This window comes from Microtus ochrogaster, chromosome 1, assembly GCF_000317375.1.
Source record: "Microtus ochrogaster isolate Prairie Vole_2 chromosome 1, MicOch1.0, whole genome shotgun sequence".
NCBI lineage: Eukaryota > Metazoa > Chordata > Mammalia > Rodentia > Cricetidae > Microtus > Microtus ochrogaster.
Window position 1 is genome coordinate 83,558,684 of NC_022009.1, and position 17,488 is coordinate 83,576,171.

A 17,488-nucleotide genomic window follows, 5' to 3' on the forward strand; every position below is an offset into this window, starting at 1 on the left:
AAAAAAAAAAAAGTCTCACTTCTATAAACATGTTCATTGTGCATTTTTTTATTGAATCACTTAAAAGTACTGTTACTGTAATTTACTCATCACATGTAAGTTTTGTGCAACTATTGAAATTCTCTTTTAGATCTTAGTTTATATTTGAAGTTTATATAAAATACACTGATCTGAAATACTGGGTTACATTTAATCTCCTCATTTTAAGAACAATGGGAGTTATAATAACTATGTGTAATAAATTGTAGATTTTGTCCTTAAAAACTAAACATTTAAGATTATAAATAATCCTATTTAGTTTATTACCAGTGAGTATATTGCTCATAAGGGGATACTGATGTAAGTGCATATTGATCACTTCCATAAATGTCCACCTTATATTTTGAGTTACTGCCTCTTTTATACAATCTTATTATAAAATTTTTCAGGGGTTTGTTGGTATTTTGAAAGTTGAACTGTCTGGAAACAATTTTGTAAGATTTTTTTCAATAAGGTTTACTTAAGGCATTTTTGAAAGATGAAGCCTCCTAAAGAAATTGTAGACTACTTGGTGACACTGCAGCCATGTGGCTTGATAAACCTTATACTGACTGTGCTATGTACTGTTTCTAACTCAACGTCAACAGACTTCACTAAATACCCACTATGTAAAATCTAATCATCATATAAGCTTTTTTTACCTTAAACCTTAACTTCTTACACTGTATTAAAAATAGACAATGAGGCCAAGCGGTGGTGGCACACGCCTTTATTCCCAGGAGGCAGAGGCAGGCAGATCTTTGTGAGTTTCAGGCTAGCCTGGCCTACAGAGTGAGTGCCAGGACAGGCTTCAAAGCTAGAGAAACCCTGTCCTGAAAACAAAACAAAACAAAAATAAAAATAATAATAAAGAACAACCAACAATTCAGTGCTTGATTTCACAGAATTTGATGTTTATAAATCTTTTCTAAATTAAAAAATATTTCCAGTCATATTTTTTCCTATACACTTTATTTGGATTACATATTGCTTGGCCACAAAAATAGAGGTGGTCTTCTGTTTATTTCTAGCAGACTCATAAGCCAAAAAGAAAGAGATGCATATGACTTAGCCAAATTACCTCGAAGAGGTTTGTGATTCCATTATATGATCTGACGAGTGGCAGAGTCATTTTAGTCCTTTTGGTAAATGTTTCTTTTACTAGAAGACCATAGCAACTCATCTACCAGTCTAAGTGTCTCAGATATTTCATCACTATTATAATTTAAATAGGTAAGTTAAGGATTTCTTGTTATAGCTTCTGAGTTGCTTCCTAGTCATTCTTGTCTTAAGGTATCCAAACCCACAAAGAGTATGAATGACTGATACCTACAAGATATTACAGAAAAGAAGATAAGGACCATCAAATCTTGTTTTTCCCATTCATGTTCTCTTATTTTCTTCAGCTCAATTATATGTGATACCTTGTTTTAGTTATAAAAGATTATTTTCGGCCCCATGCTTCACAGCTTGCCACTCATTGCAACACTCTTTTGGTGCTGTGGGTCATTGTTCTAGGGTGACTGAATGCATGCATAGATTCAGGCACCCAGAAGTCTAACAGACTTATATTTGTATTGTTTTTCTTTATAAAACACTAGAGATCACTGGGTCCGTGATTGAGTCAGATAATTCTGAAAGGTTACTGAGTATAATTACTGATATGGCCTCATAATTTTAAGGTTTTAAGAGTCAAGCTCTCTGAATACTCACCAAGGATATAATTATGATAGACTAGGTACCTTTTATTTCACTTTTCTTTACTAATCATATCTGTTAACATCACTGGAGAATAGATTTAAATGTCTTAGATAATTTTTAAAGCATATACCAGTGTGAAGGTTTGTAGTTTTGAAACTGAGCAATTGCACATATTTTGAAAAATTACTGAATGATTTTTTCCAAGGGTGAGGTAGAGAAGTACTTAAACAACCAAGATATGTCAATAAGTCTTTATTTATTTTATATAATGCCACCATAGGTAACCATCAGAGAGCACACTGCAATTTTCAAGTAGACAGAACTGGAAAAAAAGTGAGCCTGCATGCTGCCTTCAGGATGCATAGAAAACTGGTGAACTAACAGTAGCTTATGAATCACTCCACAGTGTTAATAAAGGCTGCTTTAGCCTGGAAATATAATTAGCTCTCTGGCAGGCTTTGGGCAACTCTAAATTGCAGGTCTAATGAAGGGAACAACAAGCAAATATGGGACAGTGTCATATCTTGTTTGAAGTGAGACAGATGGACAGTCAAGTTCTGCACCACTTGGAGAACCACTGTAATAGCTTAATGCTGGCTTTCCTTTACCATACATGTGGGCAACTGAATTAAAGAATTCCCGAAAAAGTCTAGGATTAAACAGCACTTATGCATGTACTTCATAATGTCTGACCAGCTGTCACCTTTTATCCTGCCCACCTTCATCTGAGGAGGTTTGTTGAAAGCCTCTAACAACTAACAGACTTTTCAACCAGCTTCACATACTAAGTATCAGAAATGTGCCTAAGACGTGGATGTGTCCACAGGGAAATGGCAGTGCTTCTATTGGAGGTAAGTGTCAAGTTTTCTCTTGATGTTATCAAAAGAATCTGCTCCCATGTAATCAGCCTGGCCCTGTTCCCACCGTTCCTTCCTTTCTTCTGAGGACATAGAAGGCTGTGTTGTAGCTGGAGTTTCCCCAATGGACAGGTGTGACAAAGCTCCTGAGACATGCTCCTAGAAAATAGAGTCATCAGAGGTACCTTAAGAGCTGAACTTCCGATGAACTTAATGCAATAAACAGAACATGAGAAAAGCCAAAATGAGTCATCATGCAAAAACTGAAAAGTATTACATGAAACAAACAAACAAAAAGACAAGAATACAAGGGCCAACATGATTTTTTTTTTCCCCTAAAAAATGAAGACTTCTTGACTTGGTGAAAACATTGGGAGAACACAGTAATTAGGGTTAATGTTTAAGTTCTGCATACCTTTCTACAGAAGCCACAAGAGAAAGCCAGTGTATAGACCAAGTCTGAAAGCTGCAAACAGTTCAGTAAAAAGTGTAAGATGGACGGACAAGGGAACACAAATCTCAATAAATTCTTGATCCGTGTGGGCTTGGAAAGGTTGAGAACTTAAACAAAATGATTCCTCAGATACTGTGCTTCACAGAGAACTTACCCAAGAGAAAGACAGTGCACCCTCAACTCATTGTTTTTATGAAGGAAAACTAAGTGGTTTGAGGCTGTACCAAATTTCCTGTTCAAGCTTTCATGTGGATTGCAAGTTGCATCTATTCTTGCAGCATCTGATAATTTGCTTGGTTCTAGACAACTGTTTTTGTTTCCCATCTTCACCTTTTCTTGACTTATCATTCTCAGCTCTTGTGTTGTAGAATGAAGGGGACATGCAGCAAATCTACTCTACCTTAAATTAGATTTTTATTGCATATGGCTTGCCAATCAACTAAGTGTACCGTAAAAGACAGTCCGTGCTGACATTCAAAAACCCTAAGCTGAGTTAGTACTGGAACTCTTACTGTAAGAAGAATGAATAAAAATAGGCAATGCTTTTAACAGAAAAAAAAAAATGGTAGAATAATTTTTCTATACTTGGCACACTGGGATAAATATTAGAACTGTGTGTAATATATTGAAACTCCCAAGATTTTAAAGGCTTTTTGCTGATGTGTAAAATTATAGATGAGTATTTAAATGTACTTAAACTCCAAGGAGTTTCGGTATAGGGTTTTTACTAACATGTGAAAAACCATTAATCCATGTACGGAAATGTTCTAAAGCTCAGAGGAGTTTAGGCACAGAGCAAAATCCGAGTGTAGACAAAGCAAGAACATGGACATCAGATCAGCCTTGCCTTTGCCTTCTACATGGGTGTTAAATACATGGTCAGTTATCATTTTCTACCTCACAGCCTTCAAGAGACACATCCCTAAGGTCAAGCTGATGGAGCTAACCAAATAGATTATTCAATTAAAAAAAATTCTTCCCTCTTCTGCAATCAAATATTATACTTAATTATTGGCTCTAGAGATAAATTCTCATAGAGATTATAGTCTTTCAAAAATGGGTTTGAGTCCTAGTTGTTACTATAACCTTTTACGTGAGTAAAATTCCAGACTTCTTTAAGCCTTATCATTTATCTACAAAGGGGGGATATTAACAATAACTTTTCAGTTGAATGAACTAGTTGTATTAAGAGCAGAGAAGGAATTACTATGTTGCTAGCCAGTGCTGTGATTAGGTATTATGATACAGTACTGATTAAGAATATGTTATTTATTTCTCCTTTTCTGATGCCTATATTGGATACTACCTCATTTATTGATTTGGTTTTTTAATTTTGGTAACTTAATATGTAAAATAACATTCTTCATCTTCTTCCAATTCATCATGAAGAACAAACCTTTAAAGTACCTTTAAAATCAGAAAACATGCTAATGAAGGTGGTTATAGTAAAATTTACAAGTGTCATGTCCCTTCCAGAAAGGGATCATTTCAAGATCTTATGAGAATAAAACAGGAAATTAGAATATTCCTACAGTATTATTTATTATATATTTCTATTGTAATTTTCACTCAAAATCCATTTTTCTAAGCAGGTAAATAAAAGATGTAGTTAAAAGTTTGAGGCTCTAAGTCTTAAATGTGATATTCTCCCCCGCCTCTCCCACCCAGTGCTGGAGATGGAAGGTAGGGCTTTCACATACTGTGTAAACATTCCCTTACTAGGCATGCCTAGCCTAAACACTCTTTCTTTGTATAGATTTACAATATTAGGAATCATCTAACCATCAGAATTCTATAGTTACAATGTATGGATATATAGAAGAATTCTGAAAACATGTATTTATTGAAATTTTCCACACAATCTACTTCTACTTTTAGGTACTGTTATCATTTCCAAGCTCTAAGATGGCCATAGCTTGCCCCCACACGGTCCTACCTTTACTTAAAATAATACTGAATTGCTGAATTTTATCAAAATATCAAGTTTTAAAAGTACAGCACTGAATTTCCTGAAATAAAAGTGAAAACAAACAGAACCTACCATCATTAGATAGGAAGAGGCATCTTTGACAAGGCCATAGTGTTGGAGCAGGGGTAAAACACTGGTGGTGAAGATGTCCCACCACAGGTTTAGAAACTCTGGGTGACTCACACTTGGGTCTTGAGATTCATATTTGACACTTTTTGTTTGGGAACTGTAAGTGTAATTCCATGGCTTGATTTGTCCGAGGAAGTGCACAACTTTGGCATTTGCACCAAACCTGCCAAATAAACAGGTAGAAAGGGTGAATGGATTGTGAGCATCAGCACCTTTTTCTATATGTAGCCTCAGCTGTGCACCTGCCAGCAGAACCATGTTGTCTGTAGCCTGCCAGTTTACAGAAGAACTGGAAACATAGGATATCTTGACAAATCTGTGGCCCAATTTCAACTGGGAATGATGAGAGCTATCTCTTCTGACCTGCCAAAACATTAAGTAGTAAAATACTTGTTTACAGGGTAATGTAGTCTTCTGATATATGTGGAATATGTAGAGTTTGGGTATATATACATGTTGCATAATTATATCAGTGTACTCATACATTTCCTGAAGTATGATATCCCTTTGATGAAAACTTTGAAAATCCTAGCATTTTAAAAATATATAGTACATTATTACCTAAAGTCACCCTACTATGTTGTGATGTTTCTTGAGTGTCAGGTATATTAGAACCCTGCAGATTGGGGCTGGAGATGGCTTAGAGGATAAAGGCAGGTACTATTCTTGGAGAGGACGTGAGTTCAGTTCCCACAACAGATCACAACTGTTCTGTGAACATGGAAGAAAAGTAAAACTGACAAAGTGCCTCCTCAAGGTTTGCTTGCTTAGTCCACCTCATGCCTTTTTTGAAAACAGATGCATGATATCTCAAACTCTTTATTTTAAACGTAGAGTCTTTTCTTTCCCTCCTTCTCTCCATCCCATCCATCTTCCCCACTCTATACTTAAATAGATAGAAATCCTAAGGTCCTAAATAAGTAACTATTATATCCCAAGCACTATGTTTGGTTTATGTCCACAAGAAGCTTTTTTCCATGCATGAAGATGGGTCACATAAAAATAATCAGTGTAAGGAAGCAAGTCAGGGCCACCAGGGCCACACTGACATTAAGAGCTACAGGAATTCCAAGGCAATATAGGTAGGCTTACAAAAGAGGCTTTTGCAGGAAGTAAGGATAGGACAATACCTGAGAAAAATGGGCAGGATTCAAGTAATCATTTTCAAATATTCCAGAGATGATGAGGGATTCTGTCTCAGAGATCTGATATGTGTGTGTGTGTGTGTGTGTGTGTGTGTGTGTGTGTGTTACAGAGGTGGTGACAGGCCCAGTCTAATCCTAACAGTAGAAACTATGCAAGAAAATTCACATAAGGAAGTATAGGTCTTATTATTTGCCACTTCTGATGCAACTTCCCTGCTTGAAGCCATAGCACTAATTTTATTTTTCTCTATTACTCAAGTCACTAAATCTCAACATACATACTAAAATTTACATTTTCATTAACCTGTACCTCATATAAATGCCATACGTTATAACTTGGTAGCAAAGATGATTAAAATACACTAAAACATTAGGTAGTAACTATCCTTTCTAACCTACTTGTCCTGACAGTTCACAGCTGTACGCCACTGGGAGTCAGTCAGCTGACACATTTTTGAAGTACTTATGTTAGACTCTGTTGAGCATTTGCATCATACCTCATTTAATTTCTAAAACAACTATATAGGGAAACAAAGGCTTAAAGTTAAAGAAATTGTCAAGGCTCAGTCGCATGGCTGGTGACTGAATAGGCTATCTGGTCTCAGAGCCAATGCACTTTATTAGGACGAGCTATTCTATAATACTCTCAGGATTACAAGGCACTGTTTGTTAATTTGTTAATTCCCCACCTATGGACAGCCAATCAAAGCAGAAAAAGGAAAATGTCAAGTGTAGTCAAGGATTCTGCAATAGAAGTAAGCAGTAGGGAAATTACTTAGACTGTTACTTAGAAGGATGAAGTTTATACAAAATTTGGGGAGAAAGGAAAAATAATGGTGTATCTTAGGTCCACAGTGGCCCACATATAGATTGTGTTCCACATCAATCATCTAAGGCCTCCCCAGCTGCTCTCCTTAGCTCAGTCTGTAAAATGGGACTTCAAGCTGCATGTGGAAAAAGGACGTAATGATCCAGCCCATCCTCATAGACTCTCCAGTCCTCTGCTGTGGGCAAGAATGTGCACTCCAGTTTCAGGTCCTGCCCACAACCTCCCTGGATTCATGTTGGGGACTGTGATCTTCCTCTTAAATGTCAACAGCAATGGCATTTGGAGTTAGCATAGGCCTGCGTCTCATTGTGGTCCATATTCACAAAGCCATGTTTCCCATACTCATTAGCTAAATTACTATTCCTTTTGTAATAAAAGATCCTCTTCCTTTAAAATATTTTTACTTATTCTATCCTAACAGAGGGGAAAAAACTGAATCCAATGGATAGTTGTTTTATAGACAAAGCAGTCTTAAATTCTTAATAAACTTGTTTGAAGTAGATGCTAAGATACTAGGGCAGTAGTTCTTGACCTTTCTAATGCCGAGAACCTTTAATCTCATGTTGTAGTAGCCCCCAACTATAAAATTACTTTCATTGCTCCCTCGTAACTGTAATTTTGCTACTTATGGATCGTAATATAAATATCTGATATGCATGATATCTGATATGTGACACTGTGAAAGGGTTCTTCAACTCCCAAGTGGGTCTAAGGAGTCTGAGGTATGGGTGATACTGCCTTTCTGACCTGAAGTAATGAATTTCTTGTTACAAGAAGATAAACAGGATTGTGAAAAATAGCATGGCATAATGACCACAATTTTTGGCAACAAAGCAATCAAAATGTAGGATTTGAGTAGCTTTCCTAAAATGCTAATTGGGGAAGCTTATTTAAGGGAAGACAAGAAATAGCCCCTGAAGATTGAGGAGTTTGGAGTAGAGAAAAGCATGGAAGAAGGAAGAATGGTGAAAGACCTCACTGAAAGCAGCCAATGGTTTCTGTTATGGCTTCAGCTGAGGCCAACCTTATTTTGGTGCAGTACGGAGTCAGGACTTACATACTTGAGTAGTTAGATGAACTGCATATACATAATCACTATCAAAATGGAGAGCAGTAGAGAGCAAGAACAAGAGAACATGTTAGAGATGGTGCCTGTGTTGGTCTGGGCCAACCTAAGGACTCGTGAAGAGTGATGGAGGCAGAGGGGTGAGAAGGCAATGCTAGATGGAAAGCAAGCTGCAGCTCAGGAATGGAAATGAGAACAAACTTGGCAGTTTTATATTAGACAGTCATAGCAGAGAATGTTCTTGGAAATCATGTAGGGCTATCTTGGTATGAGGAGAAATGCCTGGGTCCCACACGGGTCACAAAAGTTTAGGTGATCCTTCACCTATATTTTAGGATGCCAGCTTCATAGCAGAATATCCAAGGAAGCTAAAGGATTTATTTATCTGATAGTCTACTATATGAAAATAATGAGCAAAAGGTCTCAAACTCTGATCTGGTTTTCCAACGTTTCAATTCATCTGGATACAAGTTCCAGATAATTTTTCACGTGTACATTATGGTTATGGGGGAATGACTTAGACATCATTTCCTATCCTTTAGTCATTTGTAAAAATCCAAAAGAATCATATCAAAATGAAATAAGAGCAAGGTTATAAGTAAAAGGAAATACTGTCAGTCTTTTGAGACTTAGAGGGGTATGGGAATTTCATTCAGTAGTAACTATGAGAACATAACACTCACTTGGCTCCAGATTATGACAAGAATAATAAGGTGGTTTCCTGACATATCCTGGGTTTATACACAAAATCACCAGCTAGGAATTTAAAAAACAAGTTTGGTACAATTATCTAAATTATCAAGAGCCATTTATTCTGACCCAGTAGGGGGATTTGTATCAGCTTGCATGCATTTCCTAAAATAAGTATTCTAATTTTAACTTGATAGAATCTCTAAAGAGTCATCCAGATCACAAGACATAGTTTGAACCCAAGCCAGCAACAATAGTGCTTATGTTAGCTGTTGAAATAATCCCTGTGACCTGATGTTACCAAAAGATCAGATGGACAATATATGCCTATTTCAGTTCAGTAGTTGGTAACATGGATGAGGCTACAGACCTGTTTAAAACAGAAAGGAACTAATCCAGAAGGGTACACCCAGAAGCAAATTTTATCAGTCAACTTTTTATATGCAATGTTCTATGAGATACTAAGGATGAAAAAGCAGTATTTGCATGATGCTCCTCTGGGAACACACAAAAGATACTAGGCATTCTCTTGCCCACTCTACAATGGCTCATCACCACTAATTCCCATGCCTGTTCAGATTCACAAATGTGGAAACAATTGCACAACAGCTCTTCCCTCCTACTGATGAATACTCCCTTCTTCTCACCCATCCACAATCAGGAGTCTGGCATCATGGCTCATGCCTGGAATCTCAACACTTAAGAGTGAGAAATTGAAGTGAATATTGTTACAAGTTTGAGTTCAGGGCCAACTTGATCTAGTACAAGTCTTTTTTAAAAAGTCACAGCCAAGTGTCCACTAGGTATGGTTAGTTCTGTAGAGCAGTGATGCACCAAGTACAATAGAGATGTGAAACATAGAAGCATTCCTGTCCCATCCTCAGACAGTTACAAACTACAAACAATACAGCATACTCAGTTTTTCCTTGCCTTCCAAGTGAATCCTCTCAACAGTGTTCTAGAAGTCAGAACAGCACTCAATGCCTACTTCATAGCTTTGATTGAGCCTTGTCAGCTGCACTGCCTGAGACCAGTATTTCTCCACAAAATCTCATAATGTCTGGGACAGCTTGTCCTCCACCTCTATCAACTGACTGAACATTTGAGCTTGCACCCACCTACCAGCATCCATACACATATACACAACCATTTCCCTCATGTTTTTGAGGATGAAGTGTCCTGGTCCACTCTGAGCACAACTTTTCTGGGTATACACTAGATCCCTTCCTCAAAGACATCACTCCCAGCTCTCTCCTCAAGTTCTCTGCTTTATTAAAGACATCCCTCCATATGCCTTTCCTGTTGCTGGAAATATATTGTAATACCTTCTCTCTTTACAAAAAAAAATATAATACTTTCCCCACTCAACTACCATCACCTTTCTGTTCCTCGTTGAAGCAGGTATCTGGGAAAGGCGTGTATATTTACAACCTCCATTCCCTCAGATTCACTTTGTCCAGGATCTCTCCTCCACCTCGCTACTACATGTACATTTGCTGAAGTCATCAGTGATCTTTACACTGTGTGTGCAGTACCATCTCTAAGGTGTCATTTTTATCTACAACAGCACTTCACATAGAGTGCTCCTTTCTCTTGGAAACATTTTCATTGTGAGGCTTTCTACAATACCACGATTTCCTGGGTCTCCTGGCATCCTGTTCCAAGTCTTTTAAAGCACTCCTTCTCAGGTTCAGTCTTCAGGAGTCTACCAATTACTGGTAATTGGGAATTCTACCAATTACTAGTCCATTGATTATATCTTATTTGTGGCTATGAACATTTTATGTACTAGCAGCTCTAATAGTCGTGTCTCATTCAGACCTATCTCCTGAATGTCTGACTCCTTTACAATTAAATTTATTTTTTGACCATTCTACAGATGTACATATGGCCTTCTGATGCTCTCATCTCCTCTGTCTCTTATTTCTCCCCCCTCCCCTATACACTTCCCTCTTCCCCACAAATTGGCCACATTCATGACATTTATTGTTTGGGGACAACCCACTGAGTTTGGTCAGAGCCATCAAGACTGTGGGTTTGGAGCTATCCTATCCACTGGATCCTGTTCAGCTCATTGTGTGCACACCTAAAAATAATAACTCCCTCTTCCATAATCTCTCATTAGCCAGTAGTTCTGCAGTAAGGGCTAAAGCCCCAAGAGCTTTTTTCCCTATTTCTGGATGACACTTGACAGGGCCTGTCTTGTGTAGGCTCGATGCGAGGAACCACAGCTGCTGCAAGTTCATGAATACAGAGGCTATGCCACATCTAGATGATGTCATTGTATAACCTTTCTTCCTATTTTCCAGCACTTACATTCCTTCCATCCCTCATTTTGCAATGTTCCATGAGCCTTAAAGGGGTAGTATAATTATCTCATTCAGGGTTGGGAGAATCCTTTTATATCTGTTTATTTCACAGTTTCACTTAAGATATCAATACACACTTCCAAACTTCATACCTCCAACACCTATCCCCAAAGATCTTCCTACGTTATGAAATGAAGCATTTGCATTCTACAGACTCCAGTGATCATATCTGACATCTCACCAGATACTTGATTTTTTAGAGGAAGCTTGAAGCTTAGGTTTTATGTGAAAGTCTTTAATTTTTATATTGTGGTACTGGGAGTAAATCCACAATTTTTAAACAATGACAAGAGAATTTAATAAAATTCTGCATAGCACAAATGGAAGATACATACAAGACAAGTATACAGCCTGAGAATTCAAGATTTGTGAGAAAGGCTTATCTTCTATTTAATCGGTTTTTTTTTTTTTCCTTCCACGAGCCCCTCTCTAATTCAGATGTCAGTTTTTACCCACGGTTCTGCCTGTGAGATCTCACTCTTCCCACTCCTTTTTGCCTATTACTGGAATGCCTCCTCAAGCTGGTTTGGGAGCATAAAGAGTGTAGCATAGCAATGGACTGTTTACCTAGCATGTGCAAGATGTTAATGTTTGCTTTCAAGAAGAATAGCATTTAAAAAAATACAACAAACAAAACCTAACACTTAAAGGCTGAGTTGACTCTGATACAGAAACTTTCTCCATGTTGATGAAGACTTGGGTGGTAGAGAAGGCAGCAGTAAGATCAGAGGCAGAATACCGAACAGAGATAACAGAGATAAACACTTAGAGATTAGGTTACATTGAGAAATGGGACTTCTGAAGTCCACTGTGAGTTAACAACACACACAAAAAACGATCAAAAAAAAAAAAAAAAAAAGAAGGTATCTGCAGCCACCACTTGGTTCTTCAGCACTGAGCTCATGTAAAGAAGCTTTGCACACTTAATCTGTTGCCAAATGGATTAGGGTTGATGCAAAACACATTCCAGGATCACCAAGAAAATGAATGGTGAAATAAATCAATAAAAAGCTGGAGAAGCGACTCATTTTAGGATTTTAGGTAAAGATGTGGGAATGTAAAAAGAAAAGAGAGAGTTCCCTGTTATAGTTTTGGTGAAAATAGTCATGGCGTGAGCCTGAGACAAGGATGTCCCAGGGACCTTGGAATATCAACCAGAAACAAAAGAATAGAATTTTAGATGCTCAAGGGTCAAATTATTTCAGAAAAATATGATTTAAAATATATCTGATTGGGACTCAGCCATACTAAATCTTGAAAGTCTTAAGCCAAGTCTTAAAAAGAAATATATATGAAAATCTCTGACAAGTTTAAGCAGTAAAGTCTGAAATTATCATTTTTCACTATACTCTATCTAAGGTCATATCTGAACTCAAATCAAAGGAGAAAGTGAAACTATATGAAAATTATTTATAAATTAGATTTTTAGTCAACTAATTTGACTAAGTTCCTGCAGTAGTATAAAGCAATACTAGGTGATTCTATACCTTTGCTTTAGACATGTTTTATATAGCATGATATGACCTAAAGAGCTATCAGTCAGTGGATTAAAAAGAAGTTTAAACTGGCAGCAACATGGTGACTTTCAAAAGATTAATGGTATTTTTCCTAGTACAATGCACAAATCAAAGTCTCTATCATATGAATAAAAAAGGCTTTCTAATTAGAGAAAACAAGTTTTAAACCCATGGACACACACATATCACATATGCACTGTGGAACTCAAATTTATATATACACATACATACATATATATTTAATTTGAATATATATGTATACACATATGTGTATGTGTATATCTATGCGTATCTTATATTATGTAAAAGCTATAATTAAAAGCCAACTCTAAGCTGGGTAGTGGAGGCGCACACCTTTAATCCCAGCACTCAGGAGGCAGCGGCAGGCGGATCTCTGTTAGTTCGAGGCCAGCCTTGTCTACAAGAGCTAGTTCTAGGACAGGCCCCAAAACTACAGAGAAGCCTTGTCTTGAAACAAAAACAAAACAAAAAAGCCAACTCTACCTTAAACATTATGCTAAGCACAGCAATATTTTATCCAGAAACACATTTACAAATTGTCTCCTAATGCATACAATAAAAATTGACTTTAAAATAACAAAGAAAGCATTTTTGTTCTCAAATAATGCTAAATAGAATCTTCTGAAATATGCTACTTTTGGTTTTCAGAAGCTATGTTTACAAAAGGTGATGAAACTACTTAGACTTTTTCCTTTTTTTTCCCTAGCCAGATGATATGCAGAAAAGCATTAGACTTACTACTCCATGGCTCAAATATATGTCCATTCCCATGAGGCCATCTGAATTGAAATTATACGCAATAGTACACATTTTTAAAAATGTGTGTGTGTGTGTGTACTATGGGAGGCAAGCATGGGCCAGAGCTACTCAGCCCGGGGGAGCACCAGCCATTCTGAACCCAATGTGGGCTACTGATTTACAGGTCTCTCTGTAAAAAGCTATGGTGGCCCAGGGTTTTATGATAGGCTAATTCATCCTAAAAAAAAAAAAATGATTTTGGCATTGATACAGTAACATAAATTATAAAAGAAATGAAACTACCTACATCTTGTTATCCCTTTCCCAATGTAAGGAAACAGGGAAATGTCTATGAAGCTAAGTCTCTGGAAGAAAACCAAAAACATTTTCAGTCAGAGGGAAGGGAAAATGAGCTCTCAAGTACGGTTTCAGCATTCCTAACCAGGCAGCAGTCAGAGGAGATAAGGTGTGACTTTGAGCAGTCATATGACAGAAATGAAGAACTGGCCCTACTGAGGGCAAGCTACCCTAGGGTACCATAAACTCCTGTCAGCCTGAAAGCTGACTGACTATTGGATGACTGAGCCTGATTTCCTTAGTGTGCCATATACTCAACAGAAATGGCAAAAAATCAAGGATCTTGCCAGAGCCAACATCATGCACCAGGAAGAGGTCATTATAACCATTTAGATCTCTAGCTGTGTTTGGGAAATTCACTTAGAGCACATGAAACAGTGGGGTTCTTGGGCAATATGGACCAAAGCTCTAGCAAAAATAGTCCTTCTTCTTCCCCAGCACTAAGGCTAATCTCTCTGCTACTGTGGTAAAAAACACAAGCAGTGCTCAAGCAAACCAAGCTGTCCCAGAAAGGTGGGATCTGTCTGACATTGGCAAGTAAGATGGAAAGCAGATTAGACTAAGCCTCAGGGAGCCAGAAGCTTCAAGAACATTAAGTTCATCATGTTCAGGAACTGGAGCTAAATGGACGATGTCAGATTCTTGCCTCCATGTGGTGCTCACTGCAAAACACCTGCTTACTACAGAACCCAGAGCACTGATCATGCCATTAAAAATTCTTTACTCTTACATGGTTTTATTATACTCATTTTTTCAGTTGGATTGTAGCAACTGCTCTACTATAGACAAATCCAGCTATTAGGGGCCAAGCTATCATTCTGTAGGAATACTGCTTAAGTATCAGAAGTAGTTATGAGCCAATGAGGATTAAAATAAATCAGATCCATAATGGCATACAACACAGATTGTGTTTTACAAACCCAAGGAGTGAAAAGACATTTATGGTCTTGGTGATGTTAAATCCTGATCTACTTTCTTTACTCAGAAAAGGGGTATATTTAAGAGTCTGCCTATCTTATCATAGATGGAGGAAAGAATTGATTGCCTATCAGAGATATGCAAGGAAACAGTGAGAGAAAACCACAAAATACTTACAATCCTCATCTGGAGATGCTCACAGAGTCTTCCCCAAAAAGCACTGAAAAGGAAACATTCCTGACACAAAAAGTCCAAACATGCTCATTACTGTGCTGCAAGATGTACAGAGAAGATTTGGACAATGAGATATGAGGGATAAATGCCCTCTTTGTTCTGCTCACTCAAGAATGCCTTTGCCATGCAGGGATGGGAAAGACTAGCTCAACTCCCAAAAGAGCTTCACTCCTATCTTTGCCCTGACAGCTAGGCCCCTGCTCAAGAAGTCTGAATCATCCTCTCAGTTCAACACAGATGAGTCAGAAGCTAAAGAACAGGTCTCAGGCCTTCACAGTTTGATAGACACTGCAATGGGGTGGCACAAAATACCTTTTGTGTTCAGTGTAGGCACATTCCTAATGGTTACAGCTCTCAGTGCTCACAATAATTCCATAGAGACAACGAAGCAGAACAGGTCAAGCTCGAGCCTAGAATTAGTAACTGTTAAGTGGCAACTTCAGGATGTGATCTGAGTGCAGTCAGTTGCAAACTACAATAGCTGCTGCCTCTTCTAAGTCCACACCAAAACTTTGGAGAGGACTATAAGCATCCTCTTTGTGAAAGATGAGGGGAGAGAGAGGGGGCAGGGAGATCAGAGCTCAGCAGCTAGTATGGTGCAGGAGATAGGTTTATGCCTTGTCTGTGGACTCCATGTTCTGTGTACCAAACCAAAACAGAGAGGAACCTTGTTCCAGAAAATAGAATGTCTCTGGGCTGCTTCAAGTATAGAGCAGTGGGTAATATCAAGTCTCTCAAAATTGCAGCCATGTTTCTTACAAGAGGAAGCTTTCCTCAAAGTACCCACCTATTCTTTTTCCCCAAAAGGCAAAAGTCCACTCCCCTGCGCTCACCATAACTGACAACAGTTAAGCTGTCTGCACTTACACTTTAAATGCCGGGAGGTAGGAGTATATTGAAATGCTGCTCAGGTTATACACAAATGGCAGGTGTTTCCTGATATCTGTCGTTGCCCAGTCACTAAAGTATGAATTCAGTAGGCCCTGGTCCCCACCTGAAAGAAAACAAACAGAAAGAATTATTATAGTTTGTAAACCTCTAAGGCAGTGCAGGGATTTTACAGAAATATATGGAAACCTTAAAATAGATAATAATTTTGTTTTAAATAATTCCTAATTATACCCTTTAGGAATTTTGGTGGCAAATGGCTATTTTCTGATTGTTTTTCAACAAATACTTAAGGTATAGCTACCATATGTACACATTGTACCAGGTGCTATGGAGGCAATGCATAAGACGGATATGGCCATTGTCTTCACAAGGGTCTGTAGTGCAAACATGCTGATATTAGCAAATGAAAGTTTAAAAAATGATCACACATGAGGTCAGGACACTGAAGAAAAAAGACAAGCATTATAAGGGTACATGGGTAGGGCTCAGAAAATTTCCAGAGGGGAGCTGTACCTCAGGTCTACTGGGGAGTACTTGACAAATGCAGGAGACCTAAGCATCAGAAGAAGGGGTAGACAGGGTAGAAATAGCACATACAGCACAGAGGAAGGCAGGGACATGAGGCTACAGAAAGACATGAAAGAGACCTAAGTAAAGGGGTTCTGAGGCCATGAACAGTTCAGAAGAATCACAGTATATCAGTTTTCAGATGAGATTTTAGACTTTTCCCCTAAGATGAAAGAAGAAGAGGATGATGATGAAAAACCATCAGGGGCATGTTGCTTACCTGGTCTGGACAAGTAGTAGCCAGTCATGGCTGTGGCTACAGTTAGCCATGAAGTACCTGTTCAGCCCTTGGGGCCGGACTCTATGTGTTCATTGAAAAGTGAAGACAGGGCCATTCATTTTAAAGGAAAATAAGTGGGCATGCATGGTGGCTTTTGCCTCGAACCCCAACCTTTTGCCCCTAGTTCCCCAATTGGGGAAGCTAAGGTAGGATTGCTTTGAGTTTAATGTCTACCTGCCAGGCCAATCTAGGCTATAGAGTCTCAAAAAGAAACAAAAGCAAAGCGGGGATGGCAAACAAACAAAACTCTCAAAATACAATCTTCCTTTGACTTTTCTATTTTATTTTCTGAGAGTTCAGAAAATACACATAGAACCAGAGTTCTTGAGTAGACATGAGGTGTCTGTGTGTGGTAGGGGAGACATATGGAGTATGTGCGTGTGATGCAGAGAGACATGGGCTCTGTTGGGGGGGGGCACATGGGAGATGGTGGAGGAAATGAGTCATATTCTAAGTGTGCAGCTAGCATCTGTGTATTTTTATCCTGTCCTGGGTCTGCTTTGTGTCAAGCTCCAGTATTCTCTTTCACCATTCAAAAAGCCCAACAGTTTATCTGTGCTATTTGGTTTCCTTTGGACTAGAAGATTTCAAAGCTATGGATAGAGCCGGGCGGTGGTGGTGCACACCTTTATTCCCAGCACTCTGGAGGCAGAGGCAGGCGGATCTCTGTGAGTTCAAGGCCAGCCTGGTCTACAAGAGCTAGTTCCAGGACAGGCACCAAAAGCTACGGAGAAACCG

General features: G+C 38.3%; 1 protein-coding gene across 3 annotated transcripts in view; it reads right to left on the minus strand.

Annotated features, from left to right (window-relative positions):
* Window positions 1–1,956: 1,956 nt before the first annotated feature.
* Gyg1 (glycogenin 1) overlaps window positions 1,957–17,488 on the minus strand; it is a 30,430-nt gene continuing 14,898 nt past the window's right edge. For 2 of the 3 annotated variants that reach the window (XM_005343887.3, XM_026782675.1), the window contains exons 5-8: window positions 15,880–16,006; window positions 5,072–5,291; window positions 2,992–3,042; window positions 1,957–2,735 (exon numbers count right to left, since the gene is read on the minus strand). In XM_005343887.3, the coding sequence (XP_005343944.1) occupies window positions 2,562–2,735; window positions 2,992–3,042; window positions 5,072–5,291; window positions 15,880–16,006 (572 nt within the window). In that variant the 3' untranslated portion in view covers window positions 1,957–2,561. The remainder of the gene's footprint in view (window positions 2,736–2,991; window positions 3,043–5,071; window positions 5,292–15,879; window positions 16,007–17,488) is intronic. The other variant, XM_026782680.1, reaches the window with a different exon arrangement.